The 12,373-nt window shown below is 50.8% G+C and overlaps 1 protein-coding gene across 6 annotated transcripts in view; it reads right to left on the bottom strand.

Moving 5' to 3' along the window:
- Positions 1–12,373, bottom strand: part of Git2 (GIT ArfGAP 2) — a 41,646-nt gene that overhangs the window by 3,235 nt on the left and 26,038 nt on the right. For 3 of the 6 annotated variants that reach the window (XM_032887259.1, XM_032887260.1, XM_032887257.1), the window contains 3 exons: positions 6,502–6,750; positions 1,526–1,608; positions 869–1,057 (listed from right to left, as the gene is read on the bottom strand). In XM_032887259.1, coding sequence (XP_032743150.1) covers positions 869–1,057; positions 1,526–1,608; positions 6,502–6,750 — 521 coding nt within the window. Of the gene's footprint in view, positions 1–868; positions 1,058–1,525; positions 1,609–4,746; positions 4,837–6,501; positions 6,751–11,405; positions 11,556–12,373 lie in introns of all 6 variants that reach the window. The other 3 variants (XM_032887254.1, XM_032887255.1, XM_032887258.1) reach the window with 3 other exon arrangements.

Below are 12,373 nucleotides of genomic sequence, written 5' to 3'. Positions count from 1 at the left end.
ACTAAGTAGCTAGAACCAAGATGGAGGTGCAGGCACACCTAGTCAAACTTAAGTGACGGATCTGTGTGGTAAGAAAGCAGAGGGGATAAGGCTGTCACAGCACAGCACCATGCCCAAGGAAAGTATAGAACAGCAAATAAGAGTAAATCCTCTAGGCCAACTCTAGCTTCGAAAGCATAAACCAATGACTTTGAGATCATCGTTTTCTTCTGCTGTTCAGAACAAAGGAGATGAAATCATGAAAGATGCTGACAGGATTTCTATATAAAATCTTCCCAAACTGAAGCAATTCATATTGCAGTCTTTGAACCTGAAATGGCCGAGGGCACATGGATATATTTCTGACAACCTCAGAGAGCGGCAGTGTAAGTGTGGTTTAGCCCAGCAGTGGCTCTAACTGAGGGAATCAAGCACAGAGCACCGGACAGACCGGGAACACCTGAGGAGTGGTTCTTGTTTAAGACTCCTCAGTGCTCTAGGCAGAGCTGCAGAGGCTGTGGGCCCTCTGCTCTATGCAGGAAGGTACAGTCTCCTTATGCCAAGTTAACACGTGGATTCTATGTGCACAAGGGAGCCTGACAGCTCGAGAGAAGCCTCCCCGCAGGATGACTCTGTCGGGGACTTTGGCCCAGGGAATCTCAGGAGCAGCATCAGCCAGAAGACTGACCTGCCAGTTGTGAGGTGGCTTCTCCTCTGTCCCCAGTACAGTGCAGTTTGTTTCTAGATATATTTATTTTCAGATTACTTTGTAACATGACGAAAGCAATAAAAACCCTACACTAACAGTGACCACCCTGCGGTCAGCGGCACGAGCGGCCCGGCCAGCCGGCATGGGTTCACTCTCCCAGAGTGCAGCTGCAGCCCGTACCTGTCATGCTTGTTCTCCTGGGCTGCTCTGAGGAGCTCCTGGATGTTTTTGGTGATCTGTTCAGTCTTTCGGATGACATCTTCTGTGCTGGGGAGGGCGGGGCTGGGGATGGAGTGGGGCTCTGCTGTGTCTGGCAGTGGGCCATCACCTTGCCAGAGCATACTCCGCTGCCGCCCCTTCCGGCCTGACCTGTGGACAGTGAGGCATGACAAACGCTCATGAGCGGGTTCTACTTCTCTGACTCACACCTTGGGCACTCAAGCAGGCTGTGCCTGTGCCTTCTGTCTTGTTCAGCAGGAGCGCCTTCCCTGTGCTCATGGACTGGCACCTACGGCCACACTGAGCCCTTTGCACTCCATCCTGGGGAGGAGGTCAGGGTGGCTGTGGCAGGTGAAGGGGATGAGGGAACAGCTGGTGGAGGGCACAGGTACATGGCCACCCCTGCAGGCTGGTGCCTTGGGAAACCAGTGTGGACTGTGGCTACTGCCCCACGGCACAGCACTGACAGGGCAGAGCAGATACTGCAGTCGGCAAAGAGCTCGGAGGTGGCAGTGCGAGCACAGAAGGCAGAGTTCATGACCACAGATACAGGGCTGGAGGTGGTGAGGCCTGCGTGTGTGTACCAACAGCCCACTCCCTGCGCTCTTCCCCACGTACACCGTGTCATCTGGTTCAGGGTCATAGGCAGTGTTGTCATAATCGCTCTCTGGGGTGCTGTTCTGCTTCTCCAGCCTGGAGGCCTAAAAAGAGAGGAACTCCATTAGTTTCGAGCATCATGGTCTCCCCAGTTGGCCAGGCTGTGACCGTCAAACCCAGAGCTCATATGGGACAGGAACCAGCCCTTTACTGGAAATCTAGTAAAGATGAGAAGATAGTAGGTCCAAAGAGTGGCTTTTCAACTGCTGCGCCACGTCTCCTCAGTTCAATAGCAAGTCCTAAACTGACCGCCGTGCAGCCAACCGTCTGACAGCCACACACGCACACATGCACATCCATCTCGTGCAGTCAGTAACAAACACTATCTGGACACACACTTCAGAGCTGGACACTGATGCTAACCCCTGGTTTAACGTCAGATGAGGAAAGGACCAGAACAAGCTAGCTGCCACCTTAGGCGCAGTCTGCAGGAGGAGAGGACCAGAGCCCTCTGCAGATCCCTTCATTACCGCAAGCTTGGGAAGCCTGCATGGCTGCTGCTAAAAGCTGACTTCAAGGAAGCTTTCCATGAGCTTTCAAGACAGCCAGCCCAGTGCTGCCTGTGAACCAAATGGTTCAGCCCTGTACAAGTCAGTTCCAAACCACTCTGTTTCCCAGAATATCATACAGAGATTAGGTCTAAGTGTGGAGATTACAATGGGCTGTATCTTCCCTTCAGGAATCTCTAAAGACCTTTCATAGGAATGGCAGCAGCGTTAGAGCGGGGCCTGTCTGTCAGCATGATGGGATGTGGCGAGGATGGATGGCATCCTCTGGAGGAGTCTGGTCTGGAGGGTGTGAGAAAACCATTTCTCTGTGTTCATCTTGCTGTGTGCGACAATCCCTCATCTAAACGCCAGCATAGGCCGATGGAAGATCCAAACTGATTACTGACTAGCCATTTCCAGCTGTCTCCTGCACTTACGCTGTGTTTATCAAAGCATACACCTAGGTGGCTTAACTGATGCAGAAGGTGGCGGCAAAGACTGTGATTGTAAAGGCCTCGAGGCATGTGAGACACGCAGCAGCCTTAACTAGAAAAATGGCTGCCAGAGGAAGTTGGCTGGGGAAGTCTGCACAAGGTCTGTGGTTCAGCCAGCTGAGGTGGGTGTCTTCTGAGACCGGCTATGCTTTGCCTCTCCCCCACTCCTGACTTCCTCTTCCCGCTCTATGGAAGACGCTGAGGTCGGCGTCCTAAAATCCACCATGGACTTTTTTACCCGCTGTCACCCATCCAGCGAGTGATTGGCTAGGAGCTTTATGAGGTTATCAAGCTAAGTTCGTCCTGCTCATGGTGAAGTCAGTAACTGACACCATATTCCTTCCAGCAGGGGCAGTGAGAGCAGGGTCTGAGGTCAGAACCACCTCCCTAAGACCTCTCTTACTTGTAAAGGAATGTTTGACTAATCTTTACTTAAAAACAATTTTCAAGCATACATGCACACACACAAACTGAATTTTAACTATGTTGGACAGTACATTGAAACCACTCCCATAGGGAGAGAAATCTAGAAGACAGTATTAATACCCCACACCATATACTTTGGGTTTTGAGACTTGTTGCTTAAATTCGCAATCCTTTTGCCTCCCGGAATCTCGTATGTCTGTAACAGATGATGCTTCCCCTGATGTCAAGACGACATTAGAAACTGAATACATTACCAGAGTGACCAGAAGTGCCAAGGTCTGTTTGAAAATCTCAGAAGAGGGAGACACACCCACTAACAGAGTTCAGGAAACGCTCTTCAAGTGCAGTGCACAATTACTTACGGACTAAGTCCTCCTCCGTCAAAGCATACGGGTTCAGTGCAGCCAGCATGTAAGTCTGTGAGAGTTACAGTGAGCATGCAGAGCCAGGAGAGCTCAAGTGCTGCTCTCTCGAGCTGTTAACAGACAGGTTCCCTGTAGCCGGCGTGGGGTCAGTTACTGAACAACATGCCATCTTTCTGCACAGACAAACCATAGAAACCTGAGCAGGGCAGCGCTGCCAGGCGCACATGGTCCTGGATGACGTCACTGCTCGGTGTGCACAGAACCACTTCTCAAAGTGGTCCCTCTCAAAGCTACCAAAACGCCACAAATTAGAGAAACTACAAAATTTTATGGTGAGTCACCCGGGCCTACCTGACTCTCATTAACATAATTACTGACAAAACGGGGGGGGGGGGAGTCCCTTATTACCCTGCTGTTCTTTAACTGGCATTGTAACAAAAGGCTACAGTGCTCTTACAGGGCTACTCAGAACACTTAAGTACCAAGCAAAGAGACCTGGGTAGCCAGTGGCCCTGGCAGCGGACAGGGTCCTCAGCACTCTGAGGGTGGCGGCTACACGGAGGCTTGCTGGGGAAAGTGGTCTCTCGCTCGCAGGTCCCTTCCTTCTTTTCACCCTTGCTACAGACAGACTGAGTTGGAATATGAAGGGTCAGCCTCCCACTCTCAGGCCCTCCCAGTCTTCCACAGGAGGAAACCAGCCTGCTCTCTGTGCATTTTTCTTTTTACACAATGTCCCTTTGGGAACAGGGACCATGTCACTTAAGTCTTTTGTACCCTTTAGCTGCCTTTCTTAAAGGTGGGTGCCAGGGAGGCCACTGAAGTGTGAGTCCCACACCAGCAGAAGGGTCTGGCCTACCACTCCAAGTGGACAGCTGTAACCTGTAGCCATCTCCCCTCTGCTCTGTGAGCATGCCAGGACAACTGAGCCTGGCCGGGACTTGTTTGATATGATGGTGCTAACATAAAGTAAGTCAGCAGTTAAAAAAAAGCCATGACACTTTTGTGCTGACCCAAATACACTTTAAATTTAATAACTGTAGCTCAAAAACCCTGGGTGGACTGCCCTATTACATGTGACCAGTAGCCAGCTAAAGTTTCGTTTGCTTAAGGAGACAGTGTGCTTGGAATGTGCGCTCTGCGTGGTTTGTGAGCTGGTTAAATAGGTGAGAAGAGGCAGTGTGGAGGCGCACAGTGTGGAGGCGCACAGTGTGGAAGCCGGCCAGCTCTCTCCAGGTCAGAGGTGCATGGCTGCGCGTGCCTGCTGCTGTGAGAAACCAGGAGCAAAGCGCTGTTTCATGCAGGACAGGAGGCTGTTAGCAAGGGCCGGGGCACAAGGGCCAGCTCCCAAGCACAAAGCACCAAGGAGCACTGCCCCTCCTCCAGGGCAAACCGGTCAGAGTGTACTTAACCCTTCGGGTGCTTTCGTCCCTGGACCAGGAAAGTGTGGAGGGGAAGGAAGGCAGAGACGAAGAGGAGGTCACAAGTGCACTCCTCCCAATCTGGAAGTGGAGAAAGAAACAAGCTTGGGAAAACATAAAACAAACAAGTCCTCACTTCCCACCCTACAGCTCACACAAGTCCCACGCACACACGCAGGAGCTCAGTGACAGCCGTGGCACAGTGATCTCTAATGAGGCACGAGCCTGCTGGAAACCACTTTGCACTTAAGAGGCCACTTGTCCATAAGGAAAAGATACCACAGCCGTCCCGCTACACTTGGCATGGCTGTCAAACTGGCAGCACACACTGTTAGTGCCTGCAATGACGCTCGCTCTCCCGTCGAGGGAAACACCACATAGTGCTATGGATGACTCTGAATTGGGGCGTACGATCACCCCAGTCCTCAGGACAGACGGGGCAGCACAGCCACAGCTGCACTTTCTCTAGGATCACATACACTGCTTACGCTGCCAGGGAGGTCGCCTTCATTTACGTTCAGTTATATAAAAATCAGGTTCCTTTTCACTCAGTTCAGCGGCCAATACACCAGGTCAATGGTTGGTCTTCAAGCGTTAAACCCAATTAAAGAGAGGCTGTGACCCCTGGGTGCACACAGTGCTGCAGTTTTACCACGCTAAAGTCTCGCCAAATCAGAACTGGCTACTTCCGGAGAGCTTAGCATGTACCTCACAGTGCCCTAGGACTCTTAGTCAAGTCTCTATGTACCTGCAAGAAATCAGTTTGATACTGCAAAGGGTGACAGCACACTCTGAAGGAAGAACTATGAAGGGCAGTTTATAAACGCCTGGGGCACGCTGTGGAGACAGACATCTTCACAGTAAGTCAGTCCAGAAGACAGAAGAGTTCAATGTTTGAAAACCTGGCATCCCCATGTGCACCACGGTGTCGTCGGGAGCCTGCCACAGAGCAGCCTTAGGAACAGAGGCTTGTGAGCGGACGTCCACCATCAGTTATCTACACATTCTTTTCTTTGTTCTTTAATGATATTTTGGAGATAAGATCTGATGTGGTCCAGGCAATCCTCCTGCTTCAGCTTCCTGAGTGTGCTGGTTTAATGCTTGCTTACCCTGCATCTTTAGGAGATAACCAAGCCATACTAGCCTATGCTGAGGTCCGTAACCAGGACGCTGAAGCCAAGACTGTCTCGGCTCCATGTATCCAGTCAAGGGCCCAAAAGAGCACCCTGGGGCCCAAGAGTTCCAGTTCATACGGGGGGCATGTCTCTGCCTACCTGGTTGTTGTTCAGAAGATTATTTTATGGATGATGTTCTGCCTGCTTGTATGTGTGCCATGTACATGCAGAGCCCTGGAGGCCAGAGGAAATGTCAAATCCCCTAAAGCTGGAGTCTCAGCTGGTTGAGTGGGCTGTGTGCCGCGTGGGTGCAGGGACCTTAACCCAAGTCCTCAGCAAGAGCAGCCAGCGTGCTTAAGCCCTGAGCCACGTCTCCAGCCCCAACCTCTGCCTTTATGAAGACAGACATTGCTGGTAGTAACCTTTATAACTGGCTTTCGTTTGTAGAACCCAGGAAGGAAGCGTTACAGAAAAAATGCCAACAGAGGCTGTGTCAAGCCCTGTGACCAGAGGCACCTGCAGACATCGCTCAGCACACACAGGGGCCCTCTCAGCGCCCAGAGATCTGCAGGGCAGAAGAGGGAGAACAGCCAGACGCACAGCAGAATGGACATACACTGGTGCTACTTACATGAGTGGGGAAGGGCTGAAGTCTTGTCCGGCTTTCTTCAGGGTGGTTGGCTTCTCCCATTGGGAGGTATGGTTTCTGGCCTGATCCAGTCTCATACATGGACATGGGTCTACTGCCCCGGGCTGATGGCCGGCGCTTCAGGGAGGAGTGGCTCGCAGTGTCTTTGTGGTCAGAGGCGGTCTGTACCTGACAGGCACTGGCTGTGGCCTGTCTCCTGAGGCTTGAGTTCTCACTCTGTAGAGTTTGAAGCTGAAAGAAATGTTTGGCAGTGGGTCTCTGTTTTTGCACAGCAGGCAGACAAAGCAAACGTCAAATACTCCAACATAACACGACCTCATGAGAGCATAAAGCTAGCTAGACTGAATGGGGAAGCCAGGACAACCCCCCTCCTCCTTCCAGAATAACCTACTTTTTCCACCTCACAGGCTCATGAGAAACTCAAGCCTAACCACCTAAAGAGCTGTCATGGCGGGGCCAGAGAACACGTGCAGACAAGCTGTACTCTGGATTATTCTAAGGCTGTCTCGAGGAAGAGGTTCGGAACATTAACCGTGATTCTCTTCACACGGGCCCTGAGTGATCTGCAGATGGGGAAAGTGACGGGAGACACCATGGAAGCAGCACACGAGAATCCGAGTTGCTGTGCAAAGCAGGAAAGGATGAGGGTCAGCCCAGGAGAAACCGCAGTGCCTACTGCTCTCCAAAGAGCCAACAGGAAAAGGAGGAGGGAAACGTTACTGCATAGCACTGCCGATATTCTAAACAAGTCAAGCACATCTTTAAAAACATAGGGGAGACAAACCATGGCAAGTCTGCGAACTTATCACAAGAAACTGGCAACCGCTTAGACTACATTAGTGTCCTCATGCGAAGGGAACTCCGCAAGGCACACTTGCTTCTCTCTGGTGCTCAATCCTTTTCTGTGGGGCTGTGTACCTGCCCCTCTCTCCTTTGGCTTGTCATGGAGTTGGTGATGTTGGCTGTAAGTGGGATGGGCTGCCTGGTGGCGCCTCACTTTGGTCAGACCCTGCCACCTGGAGACCCTGGGTCTTTCTAATTCACATGTAAGCTGCTTCCCAGTTAAGAGATCAGCAAGGAATTGCGGGGCTGACAACTTAAATACAAGTAACTGTGTCCATGCTGCCTCAGCCCCAAACCTGTGTGTGTGGCACCTCATGTCACCTCAGCCCTGCACCTGTGTGTGGCACCTCATGTCACCTCAGCCCTGCACCTGTATGTGTGGCACCTCATGTCACCTCAGCCCTTCACTTGTGTGTGGTACCTCATGTCACCTCAGCCCTGTTCCTGTGTGTGTGGCACTTCCATGTCACTGCATAAGCTGGGGATGGTATGAGTTCAACTGTCTACTCTGGCAGAATGTATGTATGGCTTTGACCACACTGTCCTGTCCTCCAGTGCCAAGTTTAAGTTCATAAGCAACCGTGTATGCACGGGGTCCTTATTTTCCAATAGCAAGTTCATGCAGTATTGGGAGTTAGCTCTCAGTTTTTATTTAGGAAGCACCAGTCTGGGACTACATGGATCGTGGTGCCCCTCTTCATTAATTAGCACTGTTTCCAAGCAACTGTTAAGAGTGAATGATCAGATGTAAACCATACTACTTTGCCAACTCCATTAAAAACGTCACCTAGCTTTGAAATAGAACAGTCCACACACCCTTCGCCATGTGAATGAGCCCCACATCTGTCTGTAGTGCCTACGTCTACAGAAGCGTGGCTTCTTGGCCTCTATTTGCAACCTCCTCTTCACAAGTGTGAGTGGCCTGTCGGGATATGCATGGGGAACTGGGTGGGGTCATGAGAGAGAGAGCCATGTGAGTACTACATCCCTAGATGCAGGGCTCATGTGTCTGCCTAAGCTAAAAGCTCTCTGTGGCTATCAGAGCACACTGTGAAATTATAAACCCTCTGGACACTGTTGCTGCCTCTGAAACCTCCAGTCTGGATTTGGACCCCTGTTTTCTAAGATGAGCAGAGGTCCTGGTTTCAGCTGCCCCAGCCCCGCCCCTCACGCAGGGCATTAGTCCAGGTCCTCCAGCACAGCGGCTGTGGTGTCCCGGAGCCTCGACCCTGATTCACCATGCATGCCAGGAGCTGAAACACAGTCCGAGTACTCAGGCTGGCCTCAAACTAGTTCTCACCCCAAGAAGGGTTGGAACTTGTGATTTTTCTGCCTCAGGCTCCAAAGTAGCTAGGATTATAGGACTGTATCAAATTTAAAAAAGTTAATTACTTTGCATTTACAAAAATGTCCTACGATAGACTTTAATGATGTTTATAAGAACCATGCTATATAATCTGGAAAAAGTATGGCAGGAAATAAAAAAAGTTACAGGTAACTCAATAGTTTCAGAAATCACAAGCATTTGTTCATAATAACGGACGATGGCTCTGGTTGTCCATTTCTGAATGTGTGTGTGTGTGTGTGTGTGTGTGTGTGTGTGTGTGTGTGTGTGTTTATCTGTGTGCGTGTCTGCCTGCATGTGTGTCTGTGTATGTATGTCTGTGTTTCTTTGTGTGTCTGTGTGTCTGTGTGTATATCCTTGTGTGTGTGCTCAGTGTGTGCATGCACATGTGTGTGTGTGTCTGTGTGAGTACAAACCACAGCACACATGTGGAGGTCAGGTTAGCAGGCTTGGTGCACATCTCGTACCCACTAAATCTCTCCCCGTCCTTGCTCTACAGTTCTTAGAGAAACTCAAGACACTGCTTTCAGAGATTCCAGTTATCTCTAGCAATTAAAATAAAAATAAAATATTACTGTGTCTGCATGTGGTGGTCAGAGGACAACTCTGTGGAGTCTTCTCTGCCTTTCTGTGGGCTCCAGACTTGAACTCAAGCTGTCAGCTTCTGCAGCTCTTTTACCTGCTGAGCCACCACTGTTTCCTTATTAATCTTCTGCACATATGTGTGTGCACATGTGTGTGATGGGGAGGCGTGAGTGGAGCCCTGGTACCTTTAGCAATCAGCCTCTTGCACACACGGGGGCGAGGGGTCTCACTGAGCCCGGAGCGCACTGTTTAGCTGCTCTGTTAGCAGCCTGCTCTGGAGACTTCCTCCCTCCCTCCTGCTGCTCCTGCTGCTCGGGCACCGCAGGTGGACGCCTGTGCCCAACCTGGGTTTTCCCATGGGTTCTAGAGGTCTGAACTTCAGTCCTCCTCTTGCCTTTCGGTGTTTGCCCTGAGCCATCCCTCCAGCACACGCGCCCTCTATAAACACTGAAGGAGAGTTATGGGTAAAACAGCGAAGCTCAGCAGACAAACTTACACAGGCAAGTTCAGAAAAAATCACCCAGGAACCTGACAAGTATGGTGACTGCACAACTACCACATGTGTGTGAGCCTGCTCAGAAAGGCGGAGGAGACGTAAGTCCCCTGCTGCAGCAGAGGGCTCTCGGGCTCTTGCTCGCAGCTGTGCAATAGCCTGGATGGGCTGCGAGGCAGGCGGGTGCCAGTCCAGGAGAGCTTCATGTCTCATCCCCTGCACTGCAGCACGAGAGCCCCTGACTGCAAAGGTTCTCAGGACCTTGCTCCCTGGCTAGCGGGAGCTCCATTCTTTGGCTTTCCTTAAAAGATGCACCTTGAGGGCTGGCAGGATGGCTCAGGGGTTATGAACACTGACTGCTCTTCCAGAGGTCCTGAGTTCAATTCCCTGCAACCACATGGTGGCTCACAACCATCTCTCATGGAATTTGATGCCCTCTTCTGGTGTCTGAAGACAGCTACAGTGTACTCAAATAATACAGAAAATAAATCTAAAAAAAAAAAAAAAAAAGGAAGATGCACCTTGTGACTTGGCCTTACAATAGCATTCTTCCACAATAGCATAAAACCAGTTTGTTTTGTTCTGCTTGCAGTGCAGAGAGAGCTTTTTCTTAAGACAATCTGATGACTACAGTGTCCACAACCTAGGGCACAGCTGATATTCCTCAGTCTGCCGCTCTCTCCCATCACCACCCCAAGTGTGCCTTCCTACTGCTGCCCTCTCCTATAGGGAAATTCACTCATGCAGTTCTGAGTCCCTTCCTAGCACTGCAACCCTTTAATACAGTTCCTCACGGTGTGGTAACCCTCAACCATACAACTATTTTATTGCTACCTCATAACTGTAATTCTGAGTTTTCTGATGATCTTAGGCAACCCTTGTGAAGGGGTCTTTCGATGCCCTCCTAAGGTTGAGAACGGCTGCCTGAGGGGAATGGCTAGCAGAGTGCTGAGTTCACAGGTTGCTCTCCTTGCTAGTGCAGGTGGAATATGTAGTAGTCTTCTGTGTGTCGTGCCCTGCTCTAAGTGGTGACACGCTGAGATGCTGGAGAGGGTTGCCAGGGTAGCAGTCAGAGTCAGTGCCAACAGAGAAAGCCCCTCGCATGGAATAGGCTGGGACTTACATGCTGATAAGCACGTGCTTTTGCCTGCTCTGTCTGCAGGGTGTGATTAATCTTAAGGATCAGTAATCGGTGTGGAACATCACATCCAATCAGTAGCTCCCAGATTCCCAGAAAGCCCAGGAGAGGGCGAAGCTCTGTTGTCTCACACAAACACTAGGCTGTTAGGTCTCTCCTAGTGCAGTGTACTCTGAATGTATTTTTACATGCAAACCCATGGCCTTGTGCTCATACATACACTGAACTAGAATCCCAGCCACAGGACCTGGCCCGAGCCTTATGCATGCTAGGCAGACGCACTATCCAGTCCCTGTCCTACTCTGAACGCATTTCTAATCAGAGGACTACATTTCAAACATCCACACACACCCTGCTTTTGAGAGGACAGCTTGGCCCCAGTATGTCTAGGTCTATTACAGTAAATGTTTTTCTTCCCTCTGACCACAAGCATGGCGACTGGGATCAACGCGTCGACCGTCCTGGCATTTATGACATGTTACCTTTTTCTGCATAATTCTCAGCTCGCCACTCAGGTTGTTATTCACCTTCATTAGCTGCTGTCTCTTGGCCTCAGAAGCCACTAGGGCGTGTTTGACCTCCATAAACTCCTGCACAGTGACTGGTCCATCTGACAAATCTGAATCTAGGCTCTAAAAATAAATCGGGAAAATGTTCACAATCTGAGATGATAATGGCAAAGACTAACAGCTCAAGAACGTCAATCTCTGGCCACGCCAGCTGAACTGCAAGGTAAACCGAATGAGAGGCAGGGGCCCTGCAGGGCTCTGACACTGCACCAGAGCGTCTCAAAGGAGCAGGCAGGGCGCTGCAAACCTATGTGCACACTGCTGTCTAAGGTCTGTCCTGACCTGCATACACTGTCCGTGCCAATGTAAAGAACTCACTCTTCCATGAATTCATTCATTCACTCCACACTACCTATTGAACATCAGGCAATTTCCAGAGGGCTATAAGAGAGACAGAGACTGCCGCGTCCATGGCGTTCCCATCCCGGCAGCAGAGAGGGAAGAACTAACTACTGCGGCAGGACTGAGGGACTGAGTGTTGTGGAGACAGACAATGGAGCGGGTGGGGCGCAACAGCTGACTGGGCTGCACGGGAAGGAGCTGGGCGAGCTGTGAGACGTGCCGGGGAGCTGAGGGGTTTGGTGAGTGCTGGAGGAGAGGGTCCAACAGCAGCAGAGCTCAGCTAGAGGTTGGAGGGGACGACAGGAGCCCAGTCAATCAGTGGAGGTTCTATCCCTGACGGCCTGGTAATGATCTTGGCTGTCACTAAGTGGACTGGTATGAGGCAGTCCAGGCAGGGGTGTCCCAATAGAAATGTAAAACAGCAAATGCTGGACACGTCTAAGTCCTTCTCCCTGCTTCAAACCTGCAGACTTCAGCCTAGCTTCTTCTTTTTTTTTTTTTTTTTTTTTTTCGGTGCTGGGGACCAAACCCAGGGCCTT

This window comes from Rattus rattus, chromosome 16 (genome assembly GCF_011064425.1).
Source record: "Rattus rattus isolate New Zealand chromosome 16, Rrattus_CSIRO_v1, whole genome shotgun sequence".
NCBI lineage: Eukaryota > Metazoa > Chordata > Mammalia > Rodentia > Muridae > Rattus > Rattus rattus.
The sequence above is the reverse complement of the archived record's forward strand: the minus strand, read 5'-3'. Positions and strand labels throughout refer to the sequence as shown.